The 22,155-nt window shown below is 38.5% G+C and overlaps 1 protein-coding gene across 8 annotated transcripts in view; it reads left to right on the top strand.

Annotated features, from left to right (window-relative positions):
• The first annotated feature begins 709 nt into the window (after positions 1-709).
• LOC144050542 (uncharacterized) overlaps positions 710-22,155 on the top strand; it is a 105,630-nt gene continuing 84,184 nt past the window's right edge. For 7 of the 8 annotated variants that reach the window (XR_013293868.1, XM_077563888.1, XM_077563890.1 and 4 more), the window contains exons 1-5: positions 710-911; positions 4,495-4,548; positions 6,951-7,106; positions 15,325-15,462; positions 19,432-19,545. Coding sequence is in view for 7 of the 8 variants with exons in the window: in XM_077563888.1 (XP_077420014.1) it covers positions 4,504-4,548; positions 6,951-7,106; positions 15,325-15,462; positions 19,432-19,545 (453 nt within the window). In the remaining variant the exon portion in view is untranslated. The remainder of the gene's footprint in view (positions 912-4,494; positions 4,549-6,950; positions 7,107-15,324; positions 15,463-19,431; positions 19,546-22,155) is intronic. The other variant, XM_077563891.1, reaches the window with a different exon arrangement.

A 22,155-nucleotide genomic window follows, 5' to 3' on the forward strand; every position in this document is an offset into this window, starting at 1 on the left:
TGACGCCCACCCGATCTTGTCAAAAGAGAGTCATCGCTGCCCTCTAGGGGCCAAAAATAGTCATTAGGCTCAAGAAACCTGCTTGAAACTTTCAGGAGAGCTCCGCAAGCCTTCACAGCACCCGTTTCAAAAAAAAAAAAAAAAAAATGGGAGGACGTTTTTTAACGTCTTTGGCGCTCCTCCGTAGGTTTTTGCAGAACGTCATTTAACGTCTTTGGCAGTAAAAGAGTTAACACTTTCTGTGAAAACTTTTAATTTAAAACTGTGGATAATTGTTCTGCAAATGCTTTGTACTGAATTGTAATTGAAATAATTCCTTCTACCCAAATAGAGTTATTGCTTGTTAAGTTTGAGGAGTATCACACCTTGTGTCATCAATGCTGTTCACTTTAATTGAATCTAATATAGCAGACAGTCTTATTGCAATTCTGAGAAGTATATAATTTGAGCAGTATGTACCAATTTGTCTATGGTCATTACCATCATCATCTTTCCGGATACTGTTATTTTAAAAAAAAAAAGGAGAAAAAAAAGTAGATTCTAATCTAAAAACAAAACAAAAAAAAACACAACAAAAAACAAGGCAAAAATAATATATATATATAAATAATATATATATATATATATATGTTGAAATCTCTTCCATCATTTTTTTGTCGATCTGATAAAAGGTACCTTTTACTTTTTCATAATGGGAATGCGTAGTATGCAAGTTGGCAGCTTGACAGCATAGCGGAAGCATTTGCGCATGCGCAATTTCCTCAGCTGTCCTGTTGTTGACAACTCTGCTATATTCATTTTGATGTTATACTTGCAATGTTTTGGTTACTGGGATAGAATGATAATATATTCTGTGTGCTATACCCATGTGGAAAAGTCATCAATGGAATCGTCATAAACGTGAGCGCCCGGTAAGTAAATTTGATGACCGTTTGTGGGTAGCAGCTCATCTGCTCAGTTGAGTCCAATGCTAGTTGTTAGCATTTAGCTAGCGAAATAAGTTGCCAGGCTAAGTCTTTTTATTTATTTATTTATTCACTTGCAGCCTTGACCTGGTCTTAATGTGGACCTAAGGCCCATATTAAATTGAAGTTGTTTTAAATGCTAACTATACTATGGCGCACATTAGCAGTTAGCTTGTGCGGAAGGTAGCAGATAGGTATTATTTGGCATTTCGGTGACTTGACGATTAACAATGTACTGAAGCATTCTTTTGTGATCGTAAGCAATAGCTGAAAATAAAGCACTTATTTATCATTCCTTCACGCTATGTGCAGTGCATTCATGTTGCCCCGTATTTTATTCTAAGCCTTAGTCACGCCATTCTAATCATGAAAAAGTGCATTAAGTAAAGGGTGCATTACAACGTTAACAAAGTGCTTTATTTTATTTTACATTCCTAAATAACGCTACCAAGGGTAATTGCAATAGTTTAGTTTTAGTACCAATTTGCTAGTTAGTAATACATGCAGCTTTCTCTGGTATGTGAAGCGAAACCGGTCAGACCTGATCCCCCCCGTTTCAGCCGGGTCTGTTTAGAAAGTTGACGAGCTCAGTTACAATTAATTAACTAGACCTTTTTACCTGTTGCTTCACGGGCTACCTACATAAAGCCTTAATTGATGTCAAGTGTGGTGGAGTAAAAGTAAGGTCATAATATAGAAAGCTGCTCTACTCTATGGAAGAAATTGAATTTCATATCGCTTCTGCCACATGTGGCCGTAAACCTGCACAGTCCCTTTTCACCATCTCCAAGTCACCGTCAGTCGCCGAGATGCTCGTTTGCTCACACAAAATAAGAATTGGGCTGTAGGCTTGCGGAGTGTGGATTCTCTGAGCCACCTTAGTGTCAGTGCTTCTGCATGCTTCTAAATGCATGTATTTCTGCTGCATTCTATACTATAGTGACATCTAGTGGTCACTTTTTACATGGTGTGGCTTTATTTGAAGCATTCTCACAGTACACAAAAGCCAAGGACATAGAGTGTTTAATGCATAAAACTCACACAAAACTTGCCTCGTAATTTGATTATCTTGTAGACTTATTTCAAAGTCCGAATGTGTTATACTGACAGCTTGCTTAAATTGAAATGTAGTGAGACAAGTGAGGAGTGAGCTTTACTATTTTCTGAGCTGCCAAGTGTTATGGATTCTTGTATTTTGTTATTGAAATCGCTGAACGCTGTTGTGTTGCACCTGGTGCTCGGGAGACATAATGCATTACTGCTCACTCATTAGCAGCGAAATTAATGGACGAGTCCTTTCGTTAACGTCTAGATGCCAATTACCAACCTTGATTCCTGTTATTCATATCAGGCAGTGTTAAACCCAATGTCTGGTGAAATAATGCGGCACTGTTCATTGATAAGCAGCAAAGCTAGTAGACGAGCCTTTTTGTTTAACGTCTTGATGCTAACCCTGATCGCTGTTATTCATATCAGGCATTGTTACGGCAGGTGTCTGGTGAAATTGTTTGACCACCTGTTTATTTCTCTTTTCTGAATGGCTTTCGATGGTAAAAAAGTGCAGTTCCATGTCTCCGTCTTTTTCACGTAAAAACATATCTCTGGGCAACCGAAGCAGGCTCACGCCATCCTCCCGTCAGTTTGAACAAAAACCGGCAAGGCAGCGGTATCGGTGCCGATACCAGTCTCATTTTAAGTTATCGGTACTTGCGGCGGGGGTCGTTGTATGATGAAGAACTAGAATTTTGAAATTATAGGAATAGAAAGTTGCCATTAATTTCATGCAAGTTTATGGAAAATAATATATTGGGATCTATACAGTGCTCAGCATATATAAGTACACCCACGGTTTTATTCAATATCTCAATGAATATAACACTTTCCAAAATTTTGACAAAAAGTTTTCTGTAGAATATGCACTTAACACACAACATGAAAGTAAGGTTGTAATAGAATGCATAGATTACAAAATCTTAAGTTTAATCAAATTAACTAATGCAAAAAATTAATGCAACCCACATAAAAAAGGACTACATCTACAGTAATTTCTGGCCTATAAGGCGCACCTTATAGCTAAATTTGCCGCGCTAGCTAAATTTGGGGAATACTTGAGTTTGTTACACATATAAGTCGCACCTGACTGTAAGCCACTGGTGTTTTAATGTTACTGCATCCGGGTTCCCGCTACTTTCTTTTCCATGATGAGGGCGTAAATTGCTCTCGTTCTGTCCCTCCTACTGTATTTGGGCTCACTTGGTTCGTTTTGCTCTGCCTGACGCTCTTTCGCTTCCTTTATAGTGCGGCCCATTGTGATCCGATGGATAAGCCACACCTTTGTATCAGCCGCAGGGTCGGATGCAAGTGAAAAAAGTAATGGCACATAGTCCAGAAATTACTGTAGTATTCATCGATGACCTTCATGACTTTTATGGATAGCATCATGTCTGCTAGGCGTGGAATTAACAAGTTGTCAGTCTTTTTGTCAGGGTCTCCTTACTTGTACAAAATGTTCTTGAACAAATTTGTTAAGAAAACTACTTTTTTTTGTGTGTACTAATTCACAAATCTTTTTTGCAATCAATGGCCCACATTCCTAGGAGTATTATGTAGTATAGCATAAAAAAAAATCTTGATTCTGGAAGGAAACTAAAGGTGTTCTTACAAAACTGTACTTATTAATGCTGAGCACTGTAGGTCTTTCTTTAAAATCATCTGTCATTTTTGGGTGGGGAATTTTATGTACATGGCATCTGTATTTGGTATCAGTATTTGGGACTACTCAAGAGTTGAGTATGTATCTGTTGGAAACAAAGTTGTATCAAATGTCCCTAATCCTGACCATGCACCATGACATGCATATATTCTGTAAATTCAACTGATTCACTTTCTTTTACAAGCAACATACTTTAAGTTAAGCATTCGAATAAGAATACTATTTTAAAGCATTAATTCATTAAAACGGTTCTGCCATAACATTTCACGAGTGGCAGTGGAGTCTCAGCCACTGTTTTTGCCAGGAATCAAAATATGATAAATAAGTGGCAAAGAAAAGTGGTTTGCTACCATTAAAACTGTTTGTGAACGTCTGGCAAACGTCTTTGCAACCATTTGCAAACTTTAGTCACCCTTCAAACCTGAGAATATTGGATCTTATTTATGAATAGTAAACCAAAATACCTGTTGAAGCATGCTGAAGGAGAGCTACAGAAATTGTTTACAGTGAATTCCTCAAAAGAAGTTTGTGCAGAAAAATATTAGATCAAGGGTACTGTTGATTTTTGTCAAGACAATTTTTACTAGTTTGTATTTCCATGTAATTCTGTTGTAAAATAAAACAAGGCCTGATTTTAAAAAGCTGATTTTCAGTAAATGTTGGTTTATTACTAAGTTGTTGACTTTTAGGATATGTCAGTGACTGTGACCATTGTGTGTTCCAAATGATAATAATAAACCTCTAAACCCTTAAGGAAACGACTGCTTACAGATTTTGAATATATGATATGTTTGTTTGTGTTTGCTGTGTTTTAAGATCTGAACCATGCTGAAGTGGTTTTCCAATGACGAGGGAGAGTCTGGCTCAGGAGTAAGTATCTGCATATAATCTTTAATGACTTACTGGTAAGTGGTCACATTTTTTAACTAGGTGACTGGCAATCGTGCCCAGTGAGAAACTTACACGATGTATCCAAAAAACACCCTTTTTTTTTTCCTTTGTGGAGCAGTTTTGCTAATCAATGACTTCATTTGAGGAGCAAATTTCTAGTTTTGAGGAACAATTGTTTGCAGGTTAATCCCAGGCAAATGAAGCAAAGGTTTTATTAAACAATACAAATATAACCATGTAAAGAATGTTGACATTAAGTATTTTTTTATACAGTATAATCAACTTTTTATTTCTTAAATTCACATTGCGTGTAGCAGAAAACTGTATTTTCTTATGTAAAAATATTTTTACTGTGGCAATTTCAATAATAATTTTTTATATAATAAACTTTTTATTTCTTAAATTCGCAAACTGTATTTTCTTGTGTAAAAATATTTTTACTGTGGCAATTTTAAACGCAAGTATTTCTGAATATTTTGATGTGTTTCTAATATGTTGGCTACCTCATTATCTAAGACGTTACATTTTAAAAACTGCTTTAGTTACAGTGGACCATGCTATTTGCGGGGGATAGGGATTGGGCCGGCTCGTGAATAGTGAAAATCCCTGTGTAATTGACGTCCATCGAGGAAAAAAAACAAAAACAAACTGTGATTGGGTAAATTTGTAGGTGCTGAACCGCAACAATGCAGTGGTACACTGTATTCTACAGCACTGATAATAAACAACCATATTCTTGAATTGATACCTCTCTGACAGTGTCATTGGAGGGTGCTTGGTGGGATGGACAATAAAAATCGAATGAGACAACTTTTAAGAGTGATTTCACTCTTCTTCTGCCACTTGTACAAGCAAATGTGATACAAACTTTCCAGTCTGTTGTTTTTGTCTGGATAGACTCGTATCAGCAAGACTGCTGAGCACAAGGCTTTTGACAAGGCAATCAGGGCTCAAGAGCTTACATTCTGCCACACTCCCATCCTCGTGTACAATATTCCATATGTAGGCTTTTTCACGGACAATTTGTGGTAGAATACTTGATTTGCATCACACATAAAAAGTCAAAACTTCATGAATTAGGTAAAGATGAATACCACTAGACAATATCAAATATGTATGCATCATATTAGAGGTCTCTAAATTAATGTTAACTTGAATTATTTTTGTAGTCTTTCATGAAAACACACTGATTATCTTTTGTGTTTAATCAAAATAAGTCAAACTAAGAAAGTCTTACTGATATATTGCCCCACGTGGGACCTAAACATGGCCTTTAACTCAATCCCAGTTTTGTTGATGAAATGAGCAATCAAGCACATGAGAGCCTCAGTTGATATTGAGCAGTGGTTCCTTACCTTCCATCGCCATGCGGATGACAGTCAGATTTATGTCCTTCAGTCTGCTTTTGTCCTGTCTGGAGGAAATGAAGGCCTGGGTGGCGCTGAACTTCTTGAATTTAAAGCCAACGGTCTCAAACTTGGGTTTTAAATTGGACCGTGATTTTAAATTAGATGGGGAAATCCAGCTTTAAAAAAAAATAATCTTACACAACTGGCTGAAGGAAAGCCTCTATTTTCTCAACAGCACTCAGAAACTGTAATCCATGTCTTTGTTACATTCCATATGGTTTACTGTAATGCACTTTAATTTGGGGTCAGCCAGACCTCCCCTCAAGCGTCTCCAGTTGGTCTAAAATGTTGCTGCTTGCCTACTAACTGGAGCCCGTAGGAGGGAGCACATAACTCCAGTTCTGGCCTCCCTTCACTGGCTCCCTGTACATTTCAGAGTTCATTTTAAGATTATTTTCTTTGTTTTTAAATTTTTAAATGGTCTTGCCACACCTTACCTCTTTGAGTTGCTCCACCCCGACACACCTGCCTGGTGGTGCCTCAGCTCAGTGGACCATACGCAATTAGAGGTACCAAGGACTAAGAGGGGATCGAGACTTTTCCATTACAGTCCCTCTCTTTGGAATGGCCACCCACTAAAAGATATATAGGCCTCAATTCGTCTTAAAACATGTATATTTCTTCTATTCTTTCTATGATGTGTTACTTCAAATGATTCAAAGCTTCAGGTATGATTTTCATGTGTATGGACTCAATTCACATGATATCTCAAGATGTCTCAGCTGGCGTTTCCACATGCTTCAAAGGGCGTAACTGTCAAACTGTCAAAAGTGCACTCACGCTAGATAGTTACCATTCGCTGGTTCTGGTGATGTCGCACCATTTGATCCGTGTCTGCAAATCATGATTTGATTATTAATTTTCCACACCCACTCGAACGAATGACCAAATTACCACACAATTGTATTGTATTGTAAAAATTCCGTTTTAAATGTAGACATACCCTCACATCTCCCTTGCTGCTTCTTCCAGGCCCCAGGCTCTCCCCATGGAGGCAGCAGAAGTGGAGAGGTTCAAGCTGAAGAAATGGCAGACAGACTTGTTCAAACTCAGCAGCTCGTCACTCAGCTAAAAGATCTGATTCGAGAGAAGGATGCTACACTTTTCAACAAAGATGAACAGCTAAAGGTGTTGACTTTTTTTCTCCATAAGTCTTAAATTATATATCCATCCATCCATTTTCTATTACACTTATCATCAGGCCACGTAGTGCACAGTTAAATCATGAATCTTTTATGGTGGTGGCTTGTTTAAATGTTGCTTGTAGTAATACAATTTCTGCTGCAATCAATATACAAGGTGTGATGAAAAAGGGACAAGTGTGCGGCAGCCTTTCTCATGACTCAATGCAATTGTAAACTGTTTATGTCACAGTGTTGGACAGCAGCTCACCACAACTTTGCTCTAACATCTAACATCCACTTACCTAATTTTGTTTTTTTGTGTAGCAGATTGCTGTTAGATTTGTCATGGAACTGGAGGCGGCACAAACATGGAGTAGAAAACTAAATGAATGAATAATTTATTTTGGTTCCATACATAAAACAGAAAAAACAACAAAAACCTTTTCAAACAGATCAATTAACCAAAAAAGGAATAGGTTGAAGCACCAGACTTATTATTGTCTATCCCATACAGTCTGCTTCCACTTTCCAGTCCCATAAATTACATAGAATTACAACAAAACAAAATAAATAAATACTACATTGACATTCTAATTCCTAAATGATTTACATGTTATCAATGGCGTTATAAGCATTACTTAATTCACATTTTATTTTTTTCTTAAACCCTGACAGTGAAGTACACAGCTTCAACACACCATCAAGTCTATTCCACAATTTTACACCCAAAACTGAAACTCATCTGTATTTTATGTCGGTCCTCACTTTATATGTTTTCATAAATAAATCCCTTAAATTATAGTGTCCAGCTCTCAACTTAAATAAATTCGGAATACAAGCAGGTAGGCTGTTGTTTACTGCACGGAAAAGCATTTCTAGTGTTTTACACAATACGCACAATATGCAATATCCATACATTTTAAAATACCAGACCTTATAAATAATTGATTAGTTGATTCTCTGTAGTCAACTTTATTCATTATTCTAATCTCTTTTTTCCCTGTAATTTAATAATTGGGCTATATTTGTTTTGTATACATTTCCCCAAATTTCAGCACAATATGGCATGCGAGTACAATATATGTTATTTAGGAAATCTTTTACTTTATAAAGACTAGCCACCGATTTAGCTAATTTACAATTAGTGTATTCTATCTGTGGCTTCTAAGTTCCAACACAATTTATGATCAATAATCACTCACTCGCAATAACTTTCATTCAGTAACTCATTCAATTTCAATACCATTTAAATTAAGTTTTATAGCACACTTGAGCTGCACACCATAACTTTAGTTTTCTTTTTTTTTATTTAATAACTTATTACAATCAAACAATTGTTAAAAAATAATCAATTCCCTTTCTATAGTTTTAATTAGTTTCATGTTATTCCTTGAGCAAAATAAATTACAAATTAAAAAATATTTGAACTGCAACTGCAAATATCATTTAAATAAATTACACTGAAAAAAATTAGGCCGTTAACATAAGAGCCTTTGTTGAAAATTGGCCATGAAGTTCTTTGCATACAGTGCACCAATGTATGTTTCATCAAATTAAGCAACAAAGTTATAAATTGTCCATAACTTATATATAAATTGTGCCAACATAACAGTATGAGTTCTGGCCAGACAGATGACTGTTCCACTAGCAGTAAGTGGCACTAGTGGCAGATAGCAAGCTGATCTGGTGTGTTCTTCCGCCAAGTCACCACCACCTTTGTTCAGATTAAGGTTCCTCAATAGTCTTTTTTAACTTGTCGGCTGATAGAGTGTTTAGAAAAGTATTGATTTACTCCACTAAAGGCCGTATATAACAAATGTGACTTTCAGGCACTATTTGTGCAGCACATTAATATGGCTTTGTGGCTACAAGAGCCAGCTTTTACTTCTAAACTTAGCTCATTAAGTTAAGTTCACATATTCAAATTTGACCTTTTCGTTTGAACAACTCACCTCAGAGTTATTCGCCTCTGAATATATGAACATCCGTTAACAATTGAAAATGTATTATACACTTAAGTTACAATAACATAATGGCTGAAAGATTTTTTTTTTTAAATGTATAAATAATTTAGGTCCCAAAACCGAACCCTGCGGAGGTTACTCTTCTTCAGCATTATGTATTTTTTCATATTGAAACCTATCATTTAAAGGGACTATACCATGGTATTTTAGGACCTTCCACAGTTAACTATAGGCATATAATGATGAAATCTTACCTTTGACACAATCGTGATGTATATTTTTTATGAAATTGTAGGTATTTTGCTGGCTACTTTTCCAATGCGGAAGTAAAACGCCCGGTTCAGTAAAACCCCGCCACTCCTCGTGTGGTTGCCGTGCCCCTCTGCTGCCAAGGAGCGCTGCAAGACCGGCCAGTCGTTGTAGTACAACCATGTCTTCTTTACATGTGGAAATTGGATGGAAGTTCAATTCTTCAATAAGCATTTGAAACAAAACACTCCTTGCCGCAATAAATCGTAGTGGAGGGGGAGGGGAGAAGAGGGGAAAAAAATTACCATGAGTGGTTCTCGAACTCGAGTTTGCTGCTGACAAGGTGAGTGTGCTAACCACTATACCATCTGTGCATTCATGCATAGCAGTGCAATAAGTTTTACTTGGAGTTTACACAAGTCAGCCAGAACCCTTTCTGGGATTTTAAGACGGTCAATTGTCATTGCCCTTTGGCTTTGCAAATGTGAAGGATAATTGATTGCTTTGAATTCATTTAGACCGAATGTTTATTGATAAAGGCTACTTTTGTCAATATCCCATGGAGGGAGGTCTCAAAGAAAGTGGCTGTGCGTTTAGTTTTAAATAATTGTTTAACCATTTAAATGCAACATCTCTCATGCCATATCATTCACATTTCTGCAGGAGTATAATGAGTAATCAATGGTATAAAATGCTGTACATAAATCAATAAATATACCCAGAGTATTTAAAAAAAAAAATCTATTTCTATAGCCATATTTTCTACAAATTTCATCACTGTTGATTGATTGTTTCTGAAGCCATACTGGTGGTCATTTAATAAATCATATTTATCAAACCTTTCTACAAAAAGTTTTTCAAGTATTTTATAAAATTGGCGTAACAAGAAAACTAGTCCATAATTGGACACAATACAGTATATGCTTTCCACCATTTCTATAAATTGGCATCACTTAGCTATTTTCATTTTATCAGGAAAAATACTTGTTAACTCTTTTACTGCCAAAAACGTTAATTGACGTTTAGTAAAAACCTGCGGAGGAGCGCCAAAGACGTTAAAAGACGTTCACCAAGTTTTTTTTTTTTTGGGAAACTGGTGGAGGAAAGCCTTGGCCAGCTGTGCTGAAAGTATCAAGCAGATCTAGTTAGTATAATGCCTATTTTTGGCCCCTAGATGGCAGCGATGACTCTCTTTGGACAAGATTGGGTAGGCGTCAGTAGAAGACATGAGGCGGAGCTAGAATGTTGAGGGGACAATGGCTGAGGAAGCCATAATGGCGACCGGTTGCAAGCAGCTCACGCTTGAGCATTTTTTTCCAAGACGAAAAGCAATCGACCAATGCTAAAGAGCACATTGATGACGATGATGATGGTGACTCCGAGGTTGACGCCGAAGTTGGAAGCGTTGACGCGGCGGCGATGATCACGTCATAAAGCCTCACCGGCTAGCGATGCTAACGCCGGAAAACGCGGAGCACAACCGAGCACTTCTGCTCAGGCGGACGTTCAATCGGACGACGAAGAGTGTCCGGAGTCCAATGCATATTCATCGGAGGAGTGGGTACAGTCTGATCACGGAGAAGACACTGGTTATGGACTACGATACCACCATGAATGGAGCGGATAAGATGGATCAACCACTCGGTATAGGAACTGAAGGACAGTGAGGAAGCCAGACGTAACACCACCGTAACGTCACCGTATCATGATCCTGAGAGTAGACTTGATGGCAACATGGCCAAACACACACTACAGTATATACTTGCTATTCCCCGGAAAAAAAGGCCGGCAAGAAAGTGTATCGTCTGCATGCTAAGGAGCCATCGCAGTGAAACTAATCTGTTGTGCAAATCCTGCTGCGTCCACTTGCACGCAGGGGAGTGTTACAAAAAGAAAAACTGTATTTGAAACATCCACACAATTGTAAATAGTTTGCCAAATTGTTTTGTCAAATTGTTACACTGTTGAATGTAAATAAACGTATTTTGCTATCAAAAAACACTTTTTCATTGTTGGTGGTAGTGTTTTACAGAAGTAAAGCACTGTTTAGGTGTTTGTAGCATCATTCATGGAAAAAAAAAGGTGTCAAATTCACTAGAGTGCATGAAATAATATCGTTTCACAAAAAGCTTGATTTCTCCGTTTTTTGTTTCAAAACAGAGCATTTGGGTGAAACTAACCATTTTCTATTGTTGATTACTGAAAAACGGAATAAGGTATAAACAAACTTGCTCTTTCTGATGAAAGATGAGAGTCCAATATTTCATTTGGTAGTATGTGTGTTTCCATAGTCCAAACACAAACATTTCTGTGGACCTTGAAAGATAAGTCAAAATGCTTAAATCGGCTGGCACTGACGGCATCCCTTTTCTGAAAACGTCTGGCAGTCAAAGAGTTAAAAGGGATTTGTCGCAATCATAAGCAAATGGTTCAATAGCACAATCACTTATTTTATGAGTAACAAAAGCCTACAAAGGCTCTTCTAATATGTTCAAAAGAGCGCTGCCCGGGTCCTGATGAGAGTGTGTAATTATGAGCACATCACCTTCTTCCTGCGCACTCTGCATTGGCTTCCCATACATTTCCATATTGAATACAAAATCCTCTTTCACACACACCTATTGCTGTCTGCACGGTGTAGCCCCAACCTACCTCACCAAACTCCTCAAACCACATACATTAGATAGAATCAGGTCAGGCCAACTGCACCATCTGCGCCCTCCCAGGTTTCTGCTCAAGACCATGGGTGACAGGGCCTTTGAGTCTGTTTCTCTCCGTCTGAAGCATGCTTTTCCAGACCCCCTTATAGCTCCACAGACGGTAGAAGTTTTTTTAAAAAAAAATTTAAATTTTTTTTAAAGGACTCAAAACCTTCCTTTTAAAAAATCTTTTCCTGACTGATTTTTAATTTAAATTTTATTTAAATAAAAAAAAAAACTCAGATTTTTAATTGTCTGTTTTTTATCTACTGTGTGTTTCCATTGCTTTTATTGTTACTTGTGATGTGCACTTTGAGCTTTATTTTATAAATGTAAGGTACGTTACAAATTAAATCTATTACGATACGATACGATACGATACGATATACTTTTATTTTCCCCGTGGGGAACTTTTTCCTGGACTCCAGCTGCAGTTTACAGTAAGAAAAAAACAACAGAATAGAAAGAGATAAAATCTAAATTAAATAAGAAGTGCAGCAGTAGTTTACAGTGAGAAAAACAACAGAATAGAGAGAGATAATTAAAATAAATAATACACACACACTCCTATATATATATATATATATATATATATACTGTATATTGCACCACTTAGTTAATGTCGGTTATTAAGCAATTTGATGGATGTTGGCAGGAATGAGTTCTTGTAGCGGTTCAGCCTGGTTCTGGGGGCCCTGAATCTCCTGCCGGAAGGCAGTAGCTGGAGCTCATGATGCAGAATGTGAGTCGGGTCAGTAACAATTTTCGGTGCCAGTCTGGTGACGGACCGCTCATAAAGCATCTGCAGGGAAGGATGATTCCCGACCCCCATGATCTTCATGGCAGTCCGCACCGGCCCGGCAATCTGTGACCTTGACTGCACAGTCAGGTTGCCGTACCAGGCCGCAATGCCGTATCTGATTATACTTTCCAATGCAGCCCGGTAGAACAACAGCATGATCCTCTGCTCCACTCCATAGACCCGAAGTCTGCGTAGGAAATAGAGACGCTGTTGGAGTTTGGAGCAGAGACTTCCAACGTTTACCCTCCAGCTGAGTGTGTTGTCAATGTGGACCCCCAGATACCTCTATGAGCCCACCTGGCTGATGTGATTGCCTTTAATGACGACTGGCCCGTGGTCACCCACAGTTTTTGGATCAAATATCACCTCCTCTGTCTTCCCCACATTGAGCACAAGATGATTCCGGTCACACCACTGGACAAATTTCTCTATTTCTGAGAAATAGTCCAGTGGGCTACCGCCGGCCTGCAGCAAGTTGACGATAGCGGTGTCATCAGAGAACTTAATGATAAAGTTCTCAGGGTGTGATGTCACACAATCATTTGTGTACAATGTGAAGAAGACCGGGTAGCTGACGCAACCCTGTGGGGCGCCTGTGCTTATCAATCTGGGTTCCGAGAGGGAGCTGTTGACCCTGACTTGCTGTGTGCGCTGTGTCAGGAAGGAGTGATACCACCTCGAGATGTACGGGTTCACATTCATCTCCTTCAGTTTACCCAAAAGCAGGTGCGGCTGCATGTGTTGAACGCTGAGCTAAAGTCAACGGACAACACACGTGCATAAGCTTTCAGGACGTCCAGATGTTTGCTGACCAGATGTGTGATGCTGTTGATAGCATCGTCAGTGCCGCGAGCCCGCTTGTAGGCAAACTGAAGGGAGTCTAAGTGTGCATCCACCTCCCACCTGAGCCGAGTCACCATCAGCCTCTCGAAACACTTCATAACAATGGAAGTTAGAGCCACAGGCCTGAAGTCATTATTGACCACAGGACATTGTTTTTTAGGAACCGGGGTGATTACTGATTTTTTCCAGAGACTGGGAATGGAGTGTGAGTCCTTAGATCTCTGGAAGATGGGCTGCCATGCCGCTGTGAGCTCCTCTGCACAGGATTTTAGCAGAAGGGCAGATATCCCATCTGGTCCTGAGGCCTTTTTTGTGCAGACAGACCTAAAAGCAGATTGGACATCATGGGGATGAATGACCAGCCTTGAGTCCTGCTCATTCACTGAAATGGACCTCAGGACCTCCCCACATTCAGAGGAGAAGTCCTGGGTTTCAAATCTTAAATAAAAGTCATTCAGCTCCCTTGCTTTCTAGAGGTCATTTAGAGTGCTGAGATCTTTTTGAGCAGGAGTCAAGTTGGTGATCCTCCTCATGGTGTCCCACATTTTCTTAGAGTTGTTAGCAGCAAAGTGTTTTTCTATAGTCTCTTTGCGCTTCCTTTTTGCTTCTTTAATGCATGTGTTTGAGTTCTTTTTGAACCAGTTTGAGCTGGGCTCTGTCCTGGTTCTTAAATGCCCTTTTTTTGCGGTTAATACAGTCTTTAACCTCCTTAGTAATGTACGGTTTGTTGTTGGGGTAAACAGTTATTTCCTTTGTAGGTATGATGTTGTCCACACAGAATTTAATATAGTCAGTTACAGTCACAGCAGCAGTATCCATATCCAGCCCATCAAAGGTATTCCAGCTCATCCAGCTTGCTCTTTAAGGACCTCACGTTGCCGAGCAGCAAGGACGGCAGCGCTGGTCTGCATCCTCTCCTCCGGAGCCTTTGGCGTGCTCCACCTCGTTGTCCTCTTCTCCGGCGGCGTATTCCCCGGTCTGCTCGCCGAATCTCCTCCGGCAGGTCGGGGGGTGGTGTGTCGCCTGTTGAACGTAGGGCCCAGAGCGCGTCTCTGATGTATGACAACAAAGCCAAAGCCATGTCGTTCCTTTGATCTTGTTAGATTATTCGATTAGGCTCCGTTCACCCCCGACGTGTGCTGTAAAAATTTTAAAAAGTAAAAAATTAAAAGTTGAATAAGGAAAAGTTGGAAGAACTGCAGCTTTTCCACGGAGCCCGTGTCGCAGACGTGCTGCGCCAACGTGACCGGAAGCGGATTTGTTACTATAATGTTATAACATTATTATTATTATTATTTTTAACTAACAACTGCGCAGCTCAAGATGGCATCTGTTACACATATACAGTACCGTATATTTGTATTTAATAAATAATAGTTTTCAGCCAAATTAAATTGGATAATTTAAGCTTGGCTTTACTTGGGAAGCGGACACAAGTGGACATTGACTATATTATTTGAAAGTAAGCGTCAACGAAACGTCAGTGTATATTTTTCTGTGGGAGACGGCCCAAATGGCTCTTTGAGTATTTAAGGTTGCTGGTCTAAATATTATAAAGCTGGTCACGTCATTAAAGTGGATCACAATGCTGCAAGAAACTGTTTGGCACTCAGTTGAACGCTTGGCTACTAAAAAAGAACAAAGACCATGCTGTCTCTGCTTCAGATGGAGAAGGAGGCGTGTGAGGCCAAACTGTCAAAACTGCGTCTTCAAAACAAGGCCAAGGTGACTTCTCTTACCACACAGCTGGAAGAATTGAAGAAACAGATGGGAGGCCAAGATACACCAACACACAAAAAGAAGGTAAACATTCTCTTTTTTTTTTGTTGCACCAATAAGAGATAAATGTAATCACTGCAGCGCTTTGTTGAACTAAATCCTTATTTCCAAACCAGCTATTTTAAATTGCTGAAAGGAATTTCCAATGCATTTTCATAATCAAATTGTTCTACTTTAAAATGATTCTATACATATTACATTTTCTTTTCTTGGAGGGATATCTTTGAAGGCAATGCCACATTTATAGTAGCCTACTGACAAGTTAAAAAAAGGCCAAAAAATACCCCCCACTCTGGACTTTTACTATTTTATTTGAAGTGATAAACCCAACAAACATTTTTTTAAAGGTTTCATTTATTTAAAAAAATAAATCCTTTGCAAAATGTTCAGACAACAATAACGTATACCAGTACTAATATTAAATAAGTTTTAACATAAAATTAACATTTATAGCTTGTGCAAAAAAAAAGAAGCTATTCATGTCTTATGCATAATTTGCTTAAATGCCACAATTAAGTTGATAATAATATAAACACGTCCTTTAAACCACCTATTCATCATTCTACCACTTGTGCTAAATTACAATTTACAATAGCGTTTGGATAACATAATTTAAAAACAACAACATTTAATTAATAACCCAGAAGAAGACAAGAGTCAGAGTGTATTTATTTATATGCACCTTGATTTCATGATTTAGCTAATTTTCAATGATTTGCTTTTGAAAATGATAGTTAATCAAATTAATTTGATTTATTGCCCAGCCCTATTGTAAAATCACAACAAGAAACTCATTGCATCATACCCTCTCAAATTTAGATTTGCCATATCGAAATAACCATAATCCTACTGAACTGAATCAAATTATTTCACTTTGAACATAACCTTGAATCATTTCGCACCCCATTTATCGAGATACCTATAGAATTGACTTTTATTGGAATTGGAGAGATGCATACACCTGATGTTCGACTTAAAATTGTCCAACCCCTTGAAATTTTTGCCTTTAAACAGCAAATATTCTCCCATTTCTGTAGTCCTCCATGAAAGCAGACTGATTATCATTGTGTTGAATCAAATTAAGACATTTGCAAAAATCTGCTTTTTCTTTGGTACACAATGATGATCAACGTTTTTGAGGATAGAAATTAAATGTATTTTTTTTATCTGATTCATTGACAGATTAATCAGTTATTAAAATAACTGTTAATTGCAGCCTGATTCAGATTCAAACGGAAAAATGGGAGTCAGCGCACACCTGCCACCATTTCTGCCTCTGATTAACCCTAAATTAAGTTGAGCTCTTCTAGTATGCTATTCTTGTTATTTTTGTAGACCCATCTCAGAGCACAAACCATGGTCTGCAGATGGCTTCAACTGTGTCAGCGGCATCCAATTGTTTAAAGGTTTGAGTCAGTAGCAGGGTACAAGAGAATTTCCATAACATTTAATATACAATTGAACAAAGTAAAAGGCAGTCATCAAGTGGAGAACGTCTCTCCAAAATGTATTAAAAAAAAAATCTAAGAAAACGCAATACAAGTACTGGCTGTTTCGTACGTGTCAGCAATCTTCCATGTTCTTTGTATGTCTGGGCTATGGCGTAGAGTGGAATATCAGAAGCCTTACTTTTAAAGGAAAAACATCCAAGATGGTCTCCATCTGACAAAACAGCCTTGAAATCTCCCACAGACGTGGAAAAATGTGTTATGGTCTGAAGAAACCAAAGTGGATGGTTGTTTGGCGCAACATAATGCTGCTCATCACCAAATGAACACCATTCCTAATATATATGGTGAAGCATCATTCTTTGGGGCAGGTTTTGATCAGGTGGAACTAGGCCTTGGACAAGGTGGAGGAAATTACGAACAATTTAAAAGAGTGTTGCAATAAGACCCGCACAATGCATCATTTCTAATAACAGTTAAACCATTCTCCTATAAACAAATAAATATGAGTCTGGATGTGTTCTTTACCACGTTTACGACCATCTAACAAAAAAAAGACTTTGATTGCGCCCATTTACTCGCTTGATGCATATTGCCGATTGAATGGGCGCTTATCCATTTCATCCACAAGTACATGGAGCTATAAATACTGTTGTAAAATAAAAAATGTGTATGGCCGGTTAGGTCTCCCACCTATCAAGTGATGGCCAGTTCAAAAACGTACTTATTGTAAAAGTGAATGGGTTTCTCGGGTCACTCGTGCCATGCAACTGGTAGATGCTTGGACTTTAATATTTGTCATATCGTTTTACATCACAATATATTCAACATTTATGGTTTATCTATAAAATGGAGAGAATCATAACTAGCCTGGAAACCAGACTCATTGCTGTATCAGCGCCAGGATGGATCATAAGAGGAGTTAACACAATGTTTAAAACACTGAGTCTGATGTGACTTGCTTTTAGCACAAAACAGGAAGTGCATTCACAGACAATAAGACATTTCAAATTAAGACAAAAACACCCTCCATCAATGCATTACATGTTAATAGTTACAAATATCTAAACAACGTGGGCTTTCTAACAATCTATAAAAGTTGAAAAAATGATGGAGATGGAATCACTTTGCTATTTTACTTCATTACAATCAATGGTTGATCTGCTCACTTATGTTAAAATACATACAGTAATTTCTGGACTATAAGCCACTACTTTCTTCACTTGCATTCAACCCTGCGGCTAATACAAAGGTGCGGCTTATCATCAGATCACAATGGGGCGGGGCGCACTATAAAGGAAAGCAGAGCAAAACAAACTAAGTGAGCCCAAATACAGTAGGATAAACAGAACGAGAGCGAGACAATTTGCGCCCTCATTATGGAAAAGAAAGTTGGAACCCTTAACGGTAACATTAAAACACCGGCGGCTTACAGTCGGGTGCGGCTTATATGTGTAACAAACTTGAGTAGTCCCCAAATTTAGCTACCGTGGCTTATAGTTGGGTGTGCCTTATAGTCTAGAAATGAATGTAATCAAATCACGAGGCTTCGATCCTCCTTTCTGCCAGTTTTTCCAGTATTAGTGCTTAGGATGTCAAATGATAAATATTCAATGAGACTTTATACTGCCCAAAGACTGAAATAATATACCCCCAACATTTTTTTTTGCTGCCCTAATACTTTTGTACAGTACTGTATCAGTAGTGTGTAGAAAATGTTAACTGTTTCATGCTAAGTTGTTCTAAAACATTAAAAATCATTGTTTTTATTTTATCAAAGGCATTTGTATCCTCGTAATAATGATTTGAATGAATACAAATACATTAAAAGTTGATTAGTTATCAGCTAATTAGTTCACTGCATTGTACTGACGTTTTAAGTTTTTCCCATGATATTGTTTCAGTACCGACATCGAAGTATTTTGAGCAGTCAAAGTGTTGGTATCATGTCGAAATGAGTTCAAATACTGTCAGCTTCTACCTTAAAGCTGAAGATGAAGAAACGTCATCTGTCACCATGGCAATGGCTAAAAGCACACATCTCAATCAACAAAAGAGTGGCTTTCACCAGATGGCGTGGCTCTGGTGGTGGAGTGGACATCAACCAACCCAAAGGTTGTGAGTTCGATCCTCAGCCCTAGTGATCATCTGTGGGGTGATCTGAAGAGGCCTCTACACAAGAGATGACCTTGCAATCTGACAGATTTGGAACATATCTTGCAAAGAAGCATGGGCAAATACTCCAACATCAAGAAGATCCACACTGATAGACTCCTCCTCTAAAAGAATGAGTGCGGCAATAAAAGCCAAAGGTTTGCAACACAGGAGGTGCTTGTGGGTGTCCATTTTTCTCTGTTAAAATTTCATCAAGTTTGTTTTTCAGGATGTAGGGCCCCATTAAAGGTAGCCATTTTTTGAATGATTCATCTTGGTCTCTTATTTTTTTTTACATCACAAAAACTTTTTGACATTTAACAAGGAGTGTGTATGCTTTTTATGTTCACTGTATGTGATTTCAGTAGTAATTCGTTCAATATCCTCATAGGGTCCATCAGAAGTAGGAGAGCAAGCAACTCGTGGTAAAATTGTCTTGCTGAAGAAGAAGGTTGAGGAACTAGAACAGCATCTTGCACAGAGTGAGAAGGAGATTGAAAAGAAGGCAAGAAATCTCTTTTTTCCCGTTTTACAAAGTTTAAGTCCCCTGTGAACAAACACATGAGACACGCGTCACATTGCGATATATTATGTTCAGTCTGAATGTAGCACAAGACTCGGTGCGGATGAGCTATCTCCCATCTTAACTGACATTTTCAACACTTCGCTATAGACATGCCATGTACCAGCCTGCTTAAACTGACAGTGTGTTCCATTTAGCGCCTTCAAGTGGTGAACTAATAATTCATTCAAAAGTATATGAACCTCTCACTTAATCGGACATTGCACCTCCTTTTGCAATGAGAACATCATCCAAACACTTTCTTTAGTGATTTATCAGTCTTTCACATCTACTTTGGGTGAATTTTTGCCACTCTTCCTTGCAAAATGCAGCCAATTGAGAGAGGTTGAATGGGCGTCTAACATAAACTGCCCGCTTCAGGTCCCGCCTCGGTGCGGATGAGCTATCTCCCATCTTAACTGACATTTTCAACACCTTGCTATAGACATGCCATGTGTCAGCCTGCTTAAACTGACAGTGTGTAACATTTAGCGCCTTCAAGTGGTGAACTATATATATATATATATATATATATACTGTATATATATATATATATATATATATATATATATATATAGTGCTGCTCAAAAGTTTGTGAACCCTGCAGGCATGGTCAGATTTAGTTTATAAAATATTAAAATAACCTTATTAAATATGTAGTCATACCCAAATCTACAATGCTGACATTGAAAATAATGGACTTGAACAAAAAGAATGATAATATTGTCATTCATTACTGAGCAAAAGTTGTTGATTTAAGAAAAACTCAGATTTCATGGGTGCAAAAGTATATGAACCTCTCACTTAATCCGACATTGCACCTCCTTTTGCTATGAGAACTTCATCCAAACACTTTAGTGATTTATCAGTCTTTCACATCTACTTTGGGTGAATTTTTGCCACTCTTCCTTGCAAAATGCAGCCAATTGAGAGAGGTTGGATGGGCGTCTAACATAAACTGCCCGCTTCAGGTCCCGCCACAGTATTTTGAAAGAATTTAAATCAGGATTTTGACCTGGCACATCCAGAACATGAATCTTGTTGTTTTTCAGCCATTCCTTGGTTGTATTGCTGAAATGCTTTGGATTTTTGTCATGTTGCATGATCCATCTTCTACCAGGCTGTATTTTCACAAAGGACGGCTTCATGTTATGTTCCAGATTTTTACAATATATTCCTCTGAGTTCATGATTCCTTGGATTATGTGTCCAGGTCCTTAGGATGAAAAGCCAGTCCAGAACTTAACATTCTCACCCCAATGCATCACTCTAGGGTGAAGGTTCTTTTGCTGGTATGTAGTGTTGACTTTTCACCAAACGTGACTGTTTTAGTTGTGACCAAAGAGTTCAATTTTGGACTCATCTGTCCACAGAAGGGACTTCCAAAAAGCTTCAGTGTTGTCCAGGTACTCACTGGCTCACAAAGTTGAGATGGGCAGCTTTGATCTTTTTTTGTGAGCAGAAGCTTTTACCTTGCAAGTCTTCCATGCCTTGTCGATTGACTTTTCTTCTGATTGTTGAAGCATGCACATGTGTCCCAAATGCAGCAAAAGAGGTCTGCAAATTCCTCGATGTGATGCACAGGTTGGCTTTCACCTGAATTATCATTTGTCTTGTGGGTCTTGCTGATATTTTAGAAGGTTGTCCATTTCTAGGCAGGACTGTAGTATTTTCAGTGTTCTCTAGTTGCAGTTGATCTGCTTCACAGTGGAATGATGAAGCTCAATTTTTTTTAAATGACGTTATAGCTTTCCCCAGACAGATGTGCTGTCACTACCCACTTCCTAAGGTCCCCTGAGATTTATCTTCCTCTCAGCATGACTGACCTGTATGGGTTCACCTGGGTAAGACTAAAGTGATGTGGTTTTGTCTCTGTCTCAGTCAGTGATGCACAATTTCTTCGCTAAACATCTCAAATTTCACCGGCCCATTTCAGTCGTTAGTTTAGCTACCAATTTGTCCTACCTGATCCTACCTGACCGCTTGTTTTAAGCAATGGAACTCAGGGTTCACTTACTTTTCCACCTACATGAATTGACCAAAAACTCTTTTTAATTAAGTCTTGACTACACAATTGATTAAAAAAAGAAGAATGCATTAAATTGATAAACCTACACCTGTTATTTCATATAAAATGTAATGGGTCAGATTGAACAACAAAATCAGGTTGAAACAATTGGAAAGTCAAATTGCTCAAGAGGTTCACAAACTTTTGAGCAGCACTGTATATGATCGTAGGTCTTGTAATCACTAATTACATTACATGGCTGGAGCCTCACCTTACAAGAGGCTGACATGTTTCGCCGTCATCTTCCTGCTACGGATGCTCAAAGGACAAGTTTGCGAACATAGTTAGCCTTGGTGGTGCTTGCATCTCGTGTCGGACCGAACGGGTCGACTGCACCTTACCTTCCTCAGCAGGTGGTCGCCGCTAAATCCTGTGATTTGGGCTCCCACTGCCTGTCACTTTCTGTTTTACTCTTGCAAGCTTTAACTAGCCTCTCCCACTAGCCGCTCTGGTTAGCCACTCCAGTCTAATTCCTACTAGCCACTC

Source organism: Vanacampus margaritifer, chromosome 4 (genome assembly GCF_051991255.1).
Source record: "Vanacampus margaritifer isolate UIUO_Vmar chromosome 4, RoL_Vmar_1.0, whole genome shotgun sequence".
Lineage (NCBI taxonomy): Eukaryota > Metazoa > Chordata > Actinopteri > Syngnathiformes > Syngnathidae > Vanacampus > Vanacampus margaritifer.